The 17,112-nt window shown below is 33.9% G+C and overlaps 2 protein-coding genes across 4 annotated transcripts; both read right to left on the bottom strand.

The window, feature by feature from the left end:
• Positions 1 to 10,618: 10,618 nt before the first annotated feature.
• LOC149209094 (glyceraldehyde-3-phosphate dehydrogenase, cytosolic-like) lies at positions 10,619 to 15,279 on the bottom strand. Of its 3 annotated transcripts, none has more exons than XR_016252828.1 (10): positions 15,168 to 15,279; positions 14,925 to 15,024; positions 13,880 to 13,995; positions 13,637 to 13,736; positions 12,885 to 13,031; positions 12,692 to 12,752; positions 12,501 to 12,598; positions 11,517 to 11,659; positions 11,261 to 11,394; positions 10,619 to 10,746 (listed from the first exon to the last, which is right to left on the bottom strand). XR_016252828.1 is itself a non-coding variant. In XM_089396287.1 (9 exons), the coding sequence occupies exons 1-9, from the start codon at positions 15,275 to 15,277 to the stop codon at positions 11,313 to 11,315; spliced, it is 957 nt and encodes a 318-aa protein (XP_089252413.1). In that variant the 5' UTR covers positions 15,278 to 15,279; the 3' UTR covers positions 10,773 to 11,312. The 3 variants fall into 3 exon arrangements, 1 of the variants encoding a protein (XP_089252413.1); XR_016252829.1 differs by having other exon boundaries at positions 10,620 to 10,698; XM_089396287.1 differs by lacking the exon at positions 10,619 to 10,746 and having other exon boundaries at positions 10,773 to 11,394.
• Positions 15,280 to 15,308: 29 nt separating this feature from the next.
• LOC149209093 (cell division cycle 20.1, cofactor of APC complex-like) lies at positions 15,309 to 16,843 on the bottom strand. Its single transcript, XM_089398516.1, has 4 exons — positions 16,700 to 16,843; positions 16,189 to 16,485; positions 15,464 to 15,733; positions 15,309 to 15,377 (listed from the first exon to the last, which is right to left on the bottom strand). The coding sequence occupies exons 1-4, from the start codon at positions 16,841 to 16,843 to the stop codon at positions 15,309 to 15,311; spliced, it is 780 nt and encodes a 259-aa protein (XP_089254642.1).
• Positions 16,844 to 17,112: the final 269 nt, after the last annotated feature.

Raw genomic sequence — 17,112 nt, 5'->3', positions numbered from 1 at the left:
ATTCTAAGAATCCATCTTGCAATTTTGAGTTTTTCACGTTATTAATATAATTCCAAGGATTTTTCATGGAAAATTATGTTGTAAATGTGGTTTGGTATGAAATTGAAATGGGATTGTTAATTAAAGGACATTTTAAATCAGTATGCTTGTTTTATTTAATTTTGTAGAATTCATTAAGATTGTTGAATAGTATCTTGGATATTTTGATGAACTTTTACATGTGTTTCAAATGAAATTTCAAATTTCAAAATACTATGGTGTCTTGTAGCTGAATTCTTAATTGCTAAATTTCCCATATGATTTTAACAGGTTGAAATCAATTTTGAGATTTTTAAAATATTTTCTCCATTTTTCTCCTTCTTTAAACACTCTTTATTTCTTCATGTCAAACCAAAAACACATGGATTCTCTACCTAAAAACTAGTGGAAATCATGTCCAACAAAACCATTCTAAATTGTTGACATTTTCCTTTACCCATATTCTCAAAAGAAATTCAGAATTGAAAACTTGATTTGGATGTAATTTTCTTATGGTACCTTGCATTTGTCCTGTGAAACTATATTGAAGCTACAATGTATGAAATGTTTAGGTTTAAAATGTGCAACATATATTAGTTGAATCATAAGTAAATTTTCATTGTAATATAATAGAGAAAAATGCATATGAATAGAAATTGTAAATTTGATCTGAATGAACGAAATGATTCTTTTTGCTTCTTTGTTTTTGTGATTTTACGAAGGAAACTAGAGTGTATGCAACTTATGTTTGGAATATATAGAGTAAAATATGGGTAAAATTAAAAGCATAATTTACACAATCATTTAGCATAATGGAAATTTAGAATGAACATAAATAATTCCAAATTTGATTTGCTATAATTTCTTCATCACTTTTGTATTCTTGTTGAAGTTTGAAACCAAGAACAAACATACATGAACATCCAAACCTAAAAAGGCAGAAATATGTTCAAAAAAATTAAATAAATGTAGGTGATATATCCAGAGATTTATCAACAGAAAATCTATATCAACAACATCAAAAATTAAATCTAATTTAGATGTTCTCAGGCTCTGCACTATTGAGGCCCCAATGCCTCATATGAAAAATAGGCCCAAATCACTTCAATTCTAAAAAACATAGCCAATGTCTCAATATTCACACACATATTACATGAATTTTACATTTGTTTGATAAATATTCTATTACATGAATATAAACTTCATGTTATACACCTTAACAACTTAGTTTTTCCTTAGAAGTTATCTAGGGTTTTTTTAAGGCTTCTTCAAGACATAACACTTCCTTTAGACCTTCAATGGGCCTCCTTAAGGCGTAAAAGGGGGCTTCCAAACCCACATATAATTTTAATAAAATAAATACTAATATAATAGAAAGAGAAGTACACTATAAGGTGGATGGCTATCTATAAGGTATGGACTCAACTCATTTAGGAATAGAGCATGAATAAAATCAATAACTTAACATTGAATCATGCTTATCTATGTAAAATTGAAAATAGATCATCAATAAGTTAAGTATGGTGGAATATATAGATATATAGCAAATTTCTTATGGCTAATTACAAAATACGCATATTACAATCTTGTAATATAATTCATATAATATCTAAGATTTAAATGTGATAATAAATTTTAATTCACTCAATGTAGGTACATAACGAATCACTTCCAAACATGATATATATTCACATTTCATGAGTTTCCCATAGAGAAAATGCAAGATAAATTCAATAAAGACAACCAAAATAGGTTTTCCACAAACTTAAAAACCTATAATCAAGTGTGCAAACAAGTTATCAACATTAGGGGTTGTTAATTTCTGACTTGTCTCTAAAAATACCAACATTTAATATTTACTCAAGGATAAATATCATGGCCACATAAGTTTATATGTGTGCATACAGATTCACGTGTGCGTTTGCGCGCACACACGTGTGTGCACTCGCGCACATCGAATAAAGAAACTATCAACCAGCTTGTTATAGACTATCTACATGTTTTGCAACAACGATTAGAGGTACGTGTGTGAATTCAACCACCAAGGCCTTGAAATAAGCTTACAAACTCTCATAAATTTCTTAGGACAACAGGATTTACCCATGCCACTAACCAAACATTGGCTTTTTTCCAAGTTCAATATTTTATAATTTACTCATTATATGGGATTGTAGTGAAGATGATGCATTCCTTGTAATAATACTCTAAATATAAACAATCATAGACTTATAATGGTAACAATCCCACCTTTTTACCCCTTTATTTTTGTTTTTGTATATGTGATTGTCACAGAAAAAGACCAATATAGGAAACGTGTCTCGATGAGGCAATTCTATAAACAATTGAAGTATTAAATTATTTTGTTGAAAATAACGAAAATATGAAATGCAAGCCTAAAAAGAGGGAAACACAAATCCAAGTATGAGGTTGAGCAAAGAAGTGAGAAAGGAGTGAGGTGAGAATGACAAAGATAAAGGAGGTGGCATAATAGATTGAGCCACCACCTAACACAAGGCTAAGAGGTGATTGGATAAGAGGAAATACTCATGTTTTATTGATTCCATGATGTGAGGGAAGGTGAAGAACTACAGTCTCAAAGGACATGAAGGGATTCAAGAAAAAATGGGAAGTAAGAAAAAAAACCAACCAGAGAGAAGAGCCAAGAAACAAGTGTGGGATGTTAGAAATAAAGCACATGAGCTTTGTTTGAAGTGAAACTAAGCCCTATGTTTTGGAATTGTGGTGTCTTTGTCTTTATTGATGTGTTGAGGCCACTGGAAAATGTGTGTCCAAGCCCGATTGGATAGTTGGCGGGTTATAGGAGGATTAAACCTGAATGATTGTTTGAGGAAGTTGACAAACCACTAAGTGTTTGCTAAAAAGTTGATAAACCACCTAGTGCTTGCTAAATGGGGTGATAAATCACTAAGGTACTTGTTGAAAAGGTGTAAACCACTAGGGAGAGAGAATTGAGCCACTACATTGGTTGTCACTAGGCTAAAAAAATGTCCCTAGGCTATAGGCTCCAATGCTTGCTTTGAAAATGGTGCTGATAAAACACATAGATAGTGGATTCATACACTTGGATTGAGCAATACTGCAACTAAGCCTTGGGTGAATTCCTTGAGCAAGCATCCCCTCAGAGTTTGGATCCATTTAGAGGATGGTAGGCTACAAGAAAATTGTAGTGTAGTAGGCCTATGGTTGGGTAGAGAGTTGAAGTTCCTCTTTTAATTATCAGGGATTACACTTTATTCAAATAAATATAATGACTTATGCATGAATGAATTATGGATGACAAAATTGAGTGATATGTTATTGAAAAATTAATGGTTAAATCCCACTCATGGAAAGTTGTTAAATTCATTGCATGTTCATGGTGAATGAATTGTCTTATACATCTTTTTAACTTTGTGAACTTCTAACACTCTGTGATGGTTATTATCTTCATGAAATGCAGGCTTACTTATATGAATATGTCAAAGTTATATAAGGTCTTTCTGCTAACTTGTTATTACAAGTGTTTCGAACAGTTTAATGTGTTTATGAATTTAATGGTTCAATGCCATAATTAAGCCTATAGACTATCTCACATGTTAAGAAAGTAACTTATGTTCGGTGTTAAGTGACGAATTAGCTGGTGCTGATGGTCATTTAAATTAAGGGTGATGCAATGATTTATAGAAACGCACACTTTTGTATCGTTGAGAGATCTTCCAGCCGTTTTAAGAGCTTAGAGATGGGATTTGACTGCGAAATTGCAGTAGTCCATTGTCCCAAAGACCAAAATGCTGACTTATTATCTTACAGTAACATTTTTATAAACAATCCATACGGGTGAAGTTCTATTTCCTTTCAGAGCTATGGACCGGACACCACGTGATTGTGCTTGTAAAAAACAAGAATATGGAGATTAAAGCAGAGCCATTGCTTTCAATGTCATATCCTCGTATAAATATACCAATAGCAATGCAATAAAAATGCAAAATCAGAGCAATGAAGGCATTGATTGGTATGGAATATACAAATATTCTACGTACAGGAGCATATAATTATAAAACTAGAAAATCAAACTAGATAACAAATATGTCGTTACTACTCTGAATGGAAAACAGATGAACATGGACGATGTGTAACAGCAATATTTTATATTTGAAGAACAGCCTGTGGTGGATATGTATATCTGGATTTTCCTCATGTCGGATATACTTTACAACAAACCCAGTAACGAGAACAGGTATAAATAATAGGTCATTTTCTTATGTATGCCATTAAAAAAATGAGCTCAAACTATCCAGAAGAGATGAAATAAATGGTTTGCTTATTCGAGATTTAAGTAACAATAAGCCAGTGTACATATACCCATTGGCGGTCTGCTCTCTATTTAATGCTGAGGACTTCGTGAACAAACAATGTTAGATTGGAATTAAGGTTTGTCCGAGCAGGTCCTTGCAATGCCTGTCAATGGGTTCAGATTAAAACCTAATTCTATACAATAATATTTATCTAAATATTTGTCCACTTCTGTTAGGTTTCTTCTTTTAATTCATTACGATTGTAAAGACATTTCAACCACAAACTCTGTAAATCCCCAATTCTCCGAGTTCTGTTCTTATTGTTCCCCAGGCGCAGACCAGAGTTTTAGGGCAAAAAAATTGTTTTATACCGTTACTGATTATGTACGCGGCTGTGCTCTTTTATATATCCAGTGTTATGTGTCCATCCCTTTGTTTTCTGTGGTGTCATGTTTGGGTTACTCCCTCATCTTTATGTAGAGCAGAAGCTAGCCATGGCTGCTTCTTCTGATCATCAGGATGAGAAGGCATCTCTGTATTCGGTGTAAATTTCGGAATGTAAAGATTTATACTTGGTAAAATAACAAGGTGATTGGTTGCCTAGAGAAAACTGATTTGTTATTGTTTTGAATTCTCCAAGTTCATAGAGGTTTTTCTTTCACTAAGAGATGCATTACAAGTTCATAGAGGTTTTTGATATTGGATATCTCATCACCAATGGTCTAAGGAAGCCGTCTCCCACAGACATCCCTTTTCATGTTCTTTTCCTATCATACTAGAGAAATAATATGTCACGTTGAATACAGGTTTAATTTTTACAGGTTATAATTTTAAGTAACACTGTAATGTTTTACAACATTCTTATTCTAGAATATTAAGATTTAAATATTTCATTAACATTTTTATACCATTTAATGGATTAGATTTAATGGTTAAGAACCTAAATCAGGATGTACCATGTTTAGATGGAGAAAAGACCATGCATATTCATTTTTATATAAATAAATACAAATTATTTATTTAAATTTAAATTAAAATATTATTTCTATATAATTTAATGCATTTAATAGTTATCTATAAAAATAAAGATATAATATATTTAAATGGAAAAACAATTTAATATCTAAACTTCTAGAATTTCTTTTAACTATTATTTATAAATATATTTGTGTCATTAATATATATAGTATCCATTAATTTTAGCTTTTAAAATTTCTTTTTTTTTAATTAGTTTTGGATTTTAGAATATTTGGACTTAAATATTTTATTACATTTTAATATAATTTGAATAGAATTAATGGTTAAAATAAATATTAAGATGTAAAATGAAAAAGAATGAATTAGGTATATTTTTCACAGTTAAGTTGGATTTAGACTAATTTTGCTTTTTATCCAAAATTTTTACTATTTTAAATAAACTATATTCCACATGAATACCATAAACTAATATGATAAATAAATATCATAATTAATATTTATTATTATTATTATTAATTAACAAAAATACAAGACATTATATTAGATTAAATTAGAACATCCAAACAAGCGATACCTAAAATTTAATTTAATTAAAAATTCAATAACTAAAACATCCTCTCATTAAATCAATTATTAATTATTAAGAAAAAAATCTAAGAATTGAAATCTATAATGAAATGAAAAATAATACTCCACACCATACCACTCATACTTCAGTAAATATACAACGCTTTTCAAATGTACTATCATTCTAATCATCAAAGGCAAGCAAATCTACATAACAGCCACATGTCTACTCGTATGTTTATAGGTTGCACTCGGAACACCTTAACCACTCGGCCCTTTGAATGTATGGCTGACTGATTAATATCCAACGCTTTTCATATGGACTATTTATCATTTCTATTCAGATAAGCGATCCGCAGGGTAGCCTTCTGCCTCAAAAATTCCTCAATATTCTCTTACTCTCTAAGTAGATATTCGTCATCGTAAACATAGAAGCTTTTCTAGGTTCCTTTGTTCTTAACCAGTTAAAGAATTTAATGTAACGTAGAACCCCTTGTTAGTCACAATTTATTAACCGTAAGAAAGTATCAAAGCTTGAACAATATTACATATGTTTCCTTATCAAAGAGAATCAATTTTAGTGTCTTGTTCATTTGCGTGAGTAATTTTTTTATGACCTTCTATCACTTATGGGAGATGGAAGCGACCACATCTTTCTTTTTAATAAATGAGTTGAAAGTTGTTAATGAAAAGACTTATCAGGGGAAAATAATTAGCATTTGCACCAGATGTTGCAAAGGAAACGCGGTAAGGCATAAAGTGTGGAAATCCATTATCCATATAGTGTGTGCATTAGGTCAATGACCTAAATATCAATTCTAAATGTTGTAAACTACCAGAATTATAGAAATATTCCGAAACATGTACCAATATTTATAGGCACACTCCTTATACCTTAAGATTTTTGGCTGCAGCTTCAGATTTGGAAGTCTTGAGATTTACCAAAGCTTCAATTCTTGCTTCTTCTCGCTGATATCTGAAGTTTACAGAGAACTTGAATGCTCACAGATTTTGTTGTGAAAATTATAGATAAAAAATGTTAGCAATCTATTAATTTAGAAAAAGCTTTGTCAGATTATCGTGTTTATCAATACATAGCATTGTAGATTAGAGCTCATTTCAACTTTAAAAACTGGAAATTGAAACAGGAAAAAAAAAAAAAAATCACAGAATTGTAATACGATCTTTTAAATGCATTAACACTAACCTAATGATATGTTCTTTAAAAATACGCCCATGAAAATAGTTCTCTATTAATGCAAGCAAGAGATATTTAATTACCACTACAAATTGCAAGAGATATTTAATTACCACTACAAATTGCTTTGACATTTGTTGTGGTGGTCTTTAACACTACATCTAACTGGTAAAGTTTATGTTCAAAAACACTTTTTTACATACCTGGTCTAAGTAGAAAATTGTTTTTTGTTAACCAAACTACAAAGATCAATTTGCATGTAGAAATTTATTTTCAAAACACTTTTTTACATTCCTGGTCTAAGTAGAAAATTAATTTTTGTTAACCAAACTACACAGAGCAATCTGCATGTAGAAGTTTATGTTCAAAAACACTTTTTTACATTCCTGGTCTAAGTAGAAAATTGTTTTTTGTTAACCAAACTACAGAGAGCAATCTGCATGTAGAGGTTGTGTTCACAACAGGCAAACACTTGGTGAAGAAAAGGGACAAAAATATCATAGCTTTGGGGGTGGAAAGCTTTGTCATGTTAAGCAAGGCAGAAGTTGACTCAATTCAAGATTTTAATCTCAAGCATGTCACATCCAAGGAGAGTGCCTTTGATCAGGTTCGTACAGAAGGGAAGCTTTGTAATTGCAGGAATTTCAACTGATAGAAAAGCCTAGTAACTAAAACAATTGGTTCAACATTTAGTCATTCTATGTTTCTTCAATAACATAAACACTGGAGCAAATTAAAACATAAATTATGGACTAAACAAGAACATGCCTGGGGATAGAAAATTCTTAGAAAATGGTTGTCGGCATTCTAATCCAAATAATTGGAAAGAATCCCCAAACTTGTCAACTTTAAATGTTGCAAGCATGCCAAATTCATTATCTGTCTTCAATGCTTCAGAAATGTCTCAAATATCAGCTCTAGATCTTCTTCTTGTGCCTATGTGCCTACTCTTGCAACTTTCAAAGGGGTCATGCCTTTCCAGCTGCTCACAAAAATGATTTGTGAATCTTATTTTTCTTAATGTTAGATATTAATTTACCAAATCCTCAACAAATAAATAGAAAGAATTTAATGATAAAATGGAAATTTTGAAAAACATCACAAATAGAGATATAATGCATTGAACTTACAAGCCACCAAAAAACTGAAACAAAATATTGATGGACATTATCACGACCAAATGCACACCAAGTGTAAGAAATATTATTTTCAGTGTCAACAATCTAGCACATTCAAAACTAATATTACAGGCAACTGCCATTTATGCCAAGTCTCCTTTCCTTGCACATCATAACATCTCAATCTAGTTGCAAGTTAAACATGAAAAAAATTGTGTAATTAAAAATTGAAAAACAGTTGGTTTTGAATACATAATGAATACAAAAACTGTAATATAGATTTCAGTTTTGACTTATGAGTTACCATTTCAAGTTTGTACAATACCCGAAATTTCCAGCATCTCCCCATTCAACTCTCTTCGTCTGCAATCTTCACTATCTGAGTTCCAAGTTCTAGAATAATTGCAATTTTTCTTTGAAATTGCTTCCTTCTAAAGCTCAGATAGAAACATTACAATGCCTGGGAATCAGACACAAGAAGCAGCCCACTTGAACAATTAAAGTGGCCCTTGAGGGGCAAACAACTGAACACGAGGACTTTCATTTGGTTAAGCTGTCGTGATAGCGCGTACTTTTCTGTCAAAATCACCCAGGGATTTGCACATGGCTCCAATTGCTTATTCATGGCTCAAGAAATTTAACCTTAGTGGTTGCCTTAACATACAACCATCTTTGCCCACGGGGCTTTGGATTGACGGTGAATGGGTGCGCTGTTAAGGCACTCCTTGCGATAGGTCATGGGTTCAAATCCCCTGTGGGTACTTAGGTTAGTCTAATAGATAACAAAAAAACATACAACCATCTTCACTGCTGAACTTTAACCCCACTTGCAAAAGCTTAAAATTAGAAGCTCAGACAAAGATGGATATTGCAATTTCAAGCAAAAACATGAAATGGCTATTCATACATCACTGCATAAATTAAAGCGTTGATTCCTTACCAGTGCTTCTTGAACAATAACTAAATAATAGAGGCCAATATAAAAGGAATCGAACTCAATCCGCAAGCAAGGTTCCACAGTTCAATCAGCCATTTAATACTAACACTCTAATGCCTTCTTATCAGTTCAATGGATTGGTATAAGCACCGACTGGAAATCTGATCAAACTCAGCCATGTAGCAAATGAGTAGACAAAATCAGTTTTGAGATTTCCCAAAATCCTCCATTCAAACTCGCATCTTTGGTGGCTTTCTGGTACCAATCATCTTGTTATAGAAACCCTCAGCTCCAAGAAATCAACAACAAATCTATTGGGTTTCGTTTGTGAATATACAGATGCATCATCAATAGATAAGAATAAAAATCACAATCTAAATATGAAGCCCCATATGACCATTTTATTCAGGGACAGTTCCATCACTGCCATCAAAAACCTGGCCACACAATTAGCTTGCTTTTCTATTGTTACACTCGTCAAGTTGTGTACCACAACCATAAAAGGAAAGGTCTTTATAATATTCCACTACAAGAAAACTAACTTGACCGATTCTAGATCAATTTGAAATGGCCAAGATCTCTGCAGATATTTGGACTGGCAACCAACCTAGCTTGAAAACAGGTTGCACAAAGCCGTAAAAAATAAGCTATCATAAATAGAGTTATTACATGCACAAGGTGCTTAAAACCCTCCGCCTCACATCCCTTTACAAGGAGGATGCACAAATTGCAATATTATTTTATTGTGAATTACACCAGGGAATTCCTAGTATGATGAACTTGATTGCTACATCTTACCAGCACATATTCTACAACAGAGACACTGAACTTGCTTGCTACAACCTTACCAGCACATAATCTGCAACTGACACACCGAGATCTTGAAGAATTCCCCCAGAGCTCTTGACAGTGAAGTGCTTTGAAAGTTTGAAGTTTGAACATTAGCCACCATATCATGTGATTCTTGATTATTATTTGCATGGTTAGAACTGTCAAATAATATTCCTTTGAGGTCCCTATTGCATTAGAAGGAAGTCCAACTAAAGCATGCCGCTGAATATCTAAAGTCATACAGGCAGATACAATGTACAAGCATCATAGAGCAACTCAATATAAATACAATGAGCAAAGGAACCCCCTCTTTTGAAGAACCACAACGTCTCTTCCATGACTGAGCAACCATGAAATATGTAAAAATAAAAACCATAACCATCCCTGTTAAATTGATTTTGAAAATACTTCAGAGGTAGCTACAATTTTCTCATGATGATCAGAATGATATCTGAAGCTACCCTGTTCACATTTCCCCAAAACTTGCATAGTTGACGTGAAATCCTTCATAACCCATGGATGTCTTGCAACAGCCTCTAAGCTCATCCTTTTCTCCGGATTTGTGAAATCCAATAGTGGAAGCTTGATTATTATGGTGAATTTAAAAAGTTGCAGCAATGCAACTCTTAAAATTAAAATCTTCTCTGTAAAACATTCAATTGAGAAAAGTCACTTACCCTTGCAAAGAAGACCTTCGAGTAAGTTTGCAAGTGCTGGATTCATATCCTCTGGAAGTACAAGTGGATCATGAACAATCTAAGCCACCATCAGTAACAACAAAATAAGTATTTCCCTCCATCCGGCCTGTTTGAAAAGTCAAAAGCAGCAGAGATTTTATTTTTCCAACAATATTAAGCTATTTTATTTTTCCAACAATAGAGAGAATGATTGGTATTCTCCTTCAAATTGTTTTAGTGAAAACAAGGTATGCAATATGTAAATATTTCAAAATTTGGTAACAAAAAAATGGCAGAATCAAAGCTTGAATAAAACCTTTTATGATTTATCCAATGAAATGAAGGAAAAAAAAGTACAAGATATTGAAAATAATAGTAATAGATTCTGAATTAGTTCTAATACATTCAATAATCCTGACAAAAGCTTGAAAAAACTTCAATGAGCAGTGCTCTTTATATGTTTCTCCCAATACAAAATTATCATTCCCTGTTCAACAAAGGTAGTGAAACGATCCCTAAGCCTGTGAATGCATTGGACCGCTGATAAGTACAATTCTTAACTTTAGAGAAGTATGAGTGAAAATTGTGACATGAGTGAGAAAGGATTTTTCTCTTCTGGAATTGGAAACAATAAATCTTACCCAATATACTATATCTTCTTCAAGTTCTTGAAGTTTTTTGGGTTGTTAGTTGTCAAGTCTCTATATGGCACAAGGTTACCACAACGTCCTCTGTGTAACCAAGAATTCCTTTCAATTTTCCCTCAGATTCCTCCCTATAAAATGAAATGTACGATATATAGTTAAAATGAAATACACAACCTTGAAACTTATTCTGACAGAGATTGTATATATGCTCTTCCCTTCCTCTTCTTTGGGGGTAACTGAGACTACTTACTTGATGGCCGCCTTGATCTCGTCATAAGTGGCAGACTTCTCAAGTCTAACAGTCAAATCAACAACTGAAACATCTGGTGTGGGTACTCGGAAGGCCATTCCAGTCAACTTTCCATTGAGAGCTGGTAGAACCTTGCCAACAGCCTTCAAAAATACAATCACAATTAGTAGCTGTGAGAACATAAAAGGTGATGCTGGTGGGGATTCATATTAACAAAATTAGAAGAAAAATATGCAGAACCCAACTAGATTACAAAGAATTAACCAATTGCAAGTACACAGTTAATGTTTCTCCAAAGAAATCCAATAAACAAATAAAACCTAATCACCCGAAGCATGGGACAATATGATAAAATGCGAAAATTAGGTAAGAAATAAAAAATATTAAATTCAAATGGGATCCAATGTCAAGCAACTGTGTTGTTGCGCCTACTATAAAGAAGTGGTACTTCCCATTTGCTCTCCTAACAGTCACCTAACTGTCAAGGGTAACCATAAGGATGAACAAACACCAGTGGAAAATAGAAACAGACAAGCTTAACAAAGTGGGCTTTACAAAGAGATAATTTGGATGTAAAGATAGGAAAATCGTGAGCCCTAGGTTTCGAACAACAGTGCACTTTCATGACTGCGTGAAAGTAATGGTAACAAGCTGTATTTTGTCACTTGACACGGTAAGGTGGTAGTCTCACTGTTTGTTGCTCAGGTAAGACCCTGGTCATACTAAGTTTTGTTCAGGTAAGGTCCTGATCATAACTTCCCATGAAGAGAAGACATTTCAGACATTTCAAGTTTCTCAGGGCTATCTTGAAGCAGGTGAGGTAATTTTTATACATGAAAAGAATGACCGAAAGAATTGTCTGAGAAGTAAATCAATAAAACTAACCTTATAAAGTGTTTAATGTGAATGATAATCACCAGAATAAAATATTTACTGATGGTTTTAAATATGTTTAATCATCATTGATAATTTGTTGCTTCCTACCTTAGCTGCTCCTGTACTGCTAGGAATAATGTTAAAACCAGCTCCTCTGTCACCTCGCCAGTCCTTGTTTGATGGTCCATCAACTATCTTCTGTGTTGCTATTTACATACAGAAACATAAGTCAATGCAGCTTGAAAATGCCTTGTATCAATAAAATTCAAGGGCATAATACTAGTTCATAGTAAGTGTACCTGTGATGGAATGGACAGTTGTCATGAGACCTTCAACAATGCCAAACTTGTCATTGATTACCTGCCAGAGAAAACATAGTGTTTTTGTTCTCTTTTAACATATAGTTCCTCCCCAGCAATATGTAATTTTTCTCATATAAAGACACCTATACAATGAAAACTGTGATAATTTAGTAAAAATATCATTGCAAACCTTAGCCAAGGGAGCCAAGCAGTTAGTAGTACAACTTGCATTTGAAACAATGTTCAAATCATATTTGTATTGGTGCTCATTAACCCCAACAACAAACATAGGTGCATCCTTGCTTGGAGCTGAGATAACAACTTTTTTAGCACCTGCCTATTAGAAATCAACAAAAAAAAAATTATTATATGGAGTTCAAATTGTAATTTCCATTGTTGCACTTTATACCGTTTGAAATTTACAAAATTAGAAATGTTAATAGCCTTTCAAATATTTTTGCATGCACCACAAAAAAAATCATAGAATAGATTGTTCTCCAAAGAAACTGAAAACAAACATGTTATTTTTTAATCACCTCATCAATTTCGAATAGTCACAACTATGGAGCAATTTTAAGGTAACCTTTCACGAGGTGACTGCTCAATTTGAAAGAAGTTTCAACTCAGAATAGGGTTGGTTATGTCGATATCAGTCAACAGTGTCAATTTTATAAATTGAGAAAGAGCCAAAGCGGACATGCTATTGCCAAATCTCCTTGCTCATGTAGGGAGGGAGCGGTATTACTGATAAATGATATTTGAGGTAACTAAGGAGTTGTCACATGTAGGGAGGGAGCGGTATTACATGTGACAACTCCTTAGTTACCTCAAATATCATTTATCAACTTTTAGGTACATTGTATTTTTAATTAGTAGCATGTCGGATAAACTTTGAAGGAAAAAATCAATTATAATTGAATTGTGGAATGGTAATATTCAAACCTTCAAGTGAGCAGCTGTTTTCTCTTTGTCGGTGAAGACACCTGTGGATTCAACCACATACTCTGCGCCGACCTCGCCCCATGGTATTTCCTCAGGATTTCTATAGTTTTCAAACCAAAATGTGAATAGTTAGACAAATGGGAACAAATAGACAATGTCAGCACTTACACTCTGTTCATGCCTAAGCTCAAGCAATAATTGACCTAAGAAACTCTCATTGATCTCCATAAACAAGTGTTTTACCTGAAACCGAATACAGCAACAGATTTTTCTCCAAAGAGTAAAGTTTTCGAGTCTTTGACCTTGACTTCATGATGCTTCCACTGTCTGTGGACACTGTCATACTTGAACATATAATTCTGAAAAATAACAAAGGTACAGAAATTACTGCAGAGATCTTGAGTGGGCAAAATATGGTAGAAGAAATCTATCAAACGAGTTAATAAAATCTTCCTGTTTCAGTTTGTCCGTAAAACATAAATGCTGTTGGGAATAAATCGAAGAACAAAAAATGCAAAACGAAGAACAATCTTCAGGTAGACGATCCAAAATTCATCAGGAGAATGATGTGCAGATATGCCTAAATTTCAATGAAGAATTCCTCCTAGATAGATAAATAAGGAAGAAGAGAAAAATTGCTCATTTAAAAGGACTTTAGCAAAGAATAATGTATATATTACACAAGCGGACTTTGCCAAAGAATAATGTATTCATTATGCAAATGAACTCAAATATTCTTGAAAGATACCGTATATAATGATCGAGCAGGATTTGAAGAGAGCAAATCAAGCCTTGATAACATTTCTGGCTTAACAGAGTGGGCTTTACAAAGAGATAATTTGGATGTAAAGATAGGAAAATCATGAGCCCTAGGTTTCGCACTTTCATGACTGCGTGAAAGTAATGGTAACAAGCTGTATTTTGTCACTTGACATGGTAAGGTGGTAATCTCACTATTTGTTGCTCAGGTAAGACCCTGGTCATACTAAGTTTTGTTCAGGTAAGGTCCTGATCATAACTTCCCATGAAGAGAAGACATTTCAGACATTTCAGGTTTCTCAGGGCTATCTTGAAGCAACTGAAGTAATTTTTTTACTTGAGACATGCTATTGCCAAATCTCCTTGCTCATGTAGGGAGGGAGCAGTATTACATGTGACAACTCCTTAGTTACCTCAAATATCATTTATCAACTTTTAGGTACATTGTATTTTTAATTAGTAGCATGTCGGATAAACTTTGAAGGAAAAAATCAATTATAATTGAATTGTGGAATGGTAATATTCAAACCTTCAAGTGAGCAGCTGCTTTCTCTTTATCGGTGAAGACACCTGTAGATTCAACCACATACTCTGCGTCGACCTCACCCCATGGTATTTCCTCAGGATTTCTACAGTTTTCAAACCAAAATGTGAATAGTTAGACAAATGGGAACAAATAGACAATGTCAGCGCTCACACTCTATTCATGCCTAAGCTCAAGCAGTAACTGACCTACGAAACTCTCATTGATCTCCATAAACAAGTGTTTTACCTCAAACCGAATATAGCAACAGATGTTTCTCCAAAGAGTAAAGTTTTCGAGTCTTTGACCTTGACTTCATGATCCTTCCATTGTCCGTGGACACTGTCATACTTGAACATATAATTCTGAAAAATAACAAAGGCACAGAAATTACTGCAGAGATCTTGAGTGGGCAGAATATGGTAGAAGAAAGCTATCAAATGAATTAATAAAATCTTCCTGTTTCAGTTTGTCCATAAAACGTAAATGTTGTTGGTTATCTTAGAATGAGAAAACCTTGGAAGAGATAAACAGGTTTTATTTACCCTTTTATTAGATTGTGAGTCCCATAACTGTACAAAAAAATTATTCAACCCAACGGCAATTTGCGTCCCATCGAGTGCCCAACTAACGCTGGTAACGGGGCCCTCTTCTTCATCTGCAATCAGAAGCTCAGATATAGAGCTATCAGAAGCATGCCACAAGTATATAGTGTTGTTCAGGGCTATGGACAAAACATTGGTGGAACTCCAATCCAATAGATTCAAGTAATAATCATCCAGAACGTCGTGCGCATCCAGGGTTCTATCTGCAGACTGCAATCAACATGGATAAGTTAAATTACTAGGTGAAAAAAAAGGGACAAAGGACAATGGTCCTCAGATAGGCATATCCAGTGTACTAATAACAAAAACCCCAAATACTATGTAGTTTTTGTGGTGTCCGAAGAGTATATCAATGGTTAAAAAAAAAAATGTTATCATGGCTTTGTTTGCAAAGGGGTACTTTTCCTGTACTAAAATGATTTCTAACATCATTCTGTTATAAAAAAAAAATTAAGAAATTGGAATGGGTGTGGTAGCGATTTCAGCGTTACAAATGAAAAAGAAAAAAAATTGTGTAGCACATTCCTCCATATGGGATAATGCTGTAATTGAAAATAGGATCAAGGGCTTTGATTCAATAACGAGTAAACACCAATGGTATTCAAGATTTGATTATGGAATATCTAGTTATAATGACGGTAAAAAATTATGAAATCTAGGCCTACCTGAGCAATATATCTGTGTGCTCTTCTAGAAATAGGGAAATTAGCTAGCACATTTTCTTGTGAAGCCTGGGAAACAGTCGATGATTTTCCATTGAAAGAAAGAATTCTGTAATTGTTGTCCACAGCACGGGCATTCTTCAATAAAGTGGCTGCCATCTCCTTCTTGTATGCTTTTCTGGAAGAGGAGGGGGAAGGGGAGAGGACATGGGTATCGTCACTGTCCTTTTGCTTTTGCGTGATCATGAATCTAGCTACCTCCAAATCGATGGATCCTCTTGTCGGGATAAATCTGTCACTCTGTGATGGCAAAAACAATAAAGCCAAATCCTGATTCACACTTCCAACTAAACGTACCAAAAAAGGGTATCCACTTAAAAAAAATTCGATGGTTGAGCATAGAGGCTGATAACGTGTTGCCCCCTAGCCACATTTCATTGTAATAAACCCAATTGAGGGAATGACATGTTTGCAGCATATAAATTATCAGTAAAAACAAGGAGAGAATGCATACGTTGTGTTTATTCATTAAAGCACCCCGTTTCTGCGGAGGACGAAGACATCGCTCCCCTGTGGAAAAATTTCCTCTGATCGTTGCTGGCTGTCTAAGTGGCATCTGTTTCTTTTCATATGTAGGAGGGGGAAGGGGAGAGGACATGAGTATCGTCACTGTCCTTTTGCTTCTGCATGATCATGAATCTAGCTACCTCCAAATCGATGGATCCTCTTGCCGGGATAAATCTGTCGCTCTGTGATGGCAAAAACAATAAAACCAAATCCTGATTCACACTTCCAACTGAACGTACCAAAAAAGGGTATCCACTTAAAAAAATTTCGATGGTTGAGCAGAGAGGCTGATAACCTGTTTCCCCCTAGCCACATTTCACTGTAATAAACCCAATTGAGGGAATGACATGTTTGCAGCAT

Source organism: Pinus tabuliformis, chromosome 1_2, assembly GCF_031772625.1.
Source record: "Pinus tabuliformis cultivar Carrire ecotype Pingquan chromosome 1_2, CPIR1, whole genome shotgun sequence".
Classification (NCBI taxonomy): domain Eukaryota; kingdom Viridiplantae; phylum Streptophyta; class Pinopsida; order Pinales; family Pinaceae; genus Pinus; species Pinus tabuliformis.
This window is presented reverse-complemented; position numbering and strand designations above follow the sequence as displayed.

Coding starts and splice junctions, on each gene's coding strand:
- LOC149209094 (XM_089396287.1), bottom strand. CDS start 15,277: ATGTTCAAGTATGACAGTGTCCACGGACAATGGAAGGATCATGAAGTC. Junction 15,025..15,167: donor GTTGCTATATTCGGTTTGAG/GTAAAACACTTG, acceptor TGAAAACTGTAG/AAATCCTGAGGAAATACCAT. Junction 11,395..11,516: donor GAGATCAAGGCGGCCATCAA/GTAAGTAGTCTC, acceptor TTCATTTTATAG/GGAGGAATCTGAGGGAAAAT.
- LOC149209093 (XM_089398516.1), bottom strand. CDS start 16,843: ATGTCCTCTCCCCTTCCCCCTCCTACATATGAAAAGAAACAGATGCCA. Junction 16,486..16,699: donor CTTTAATGAATAAACACAAC/GTATGCATTCTC, acceptor TTGCCATCACAG/AGTGACAGATTTATCCCGAC. Junction 15,378..15,463: donor ACTCACAATCTAATAAAAGG/GTAAATAAAACC, acceptor AAACTGAAACAG/GAAGATTTTATTAATTCATT.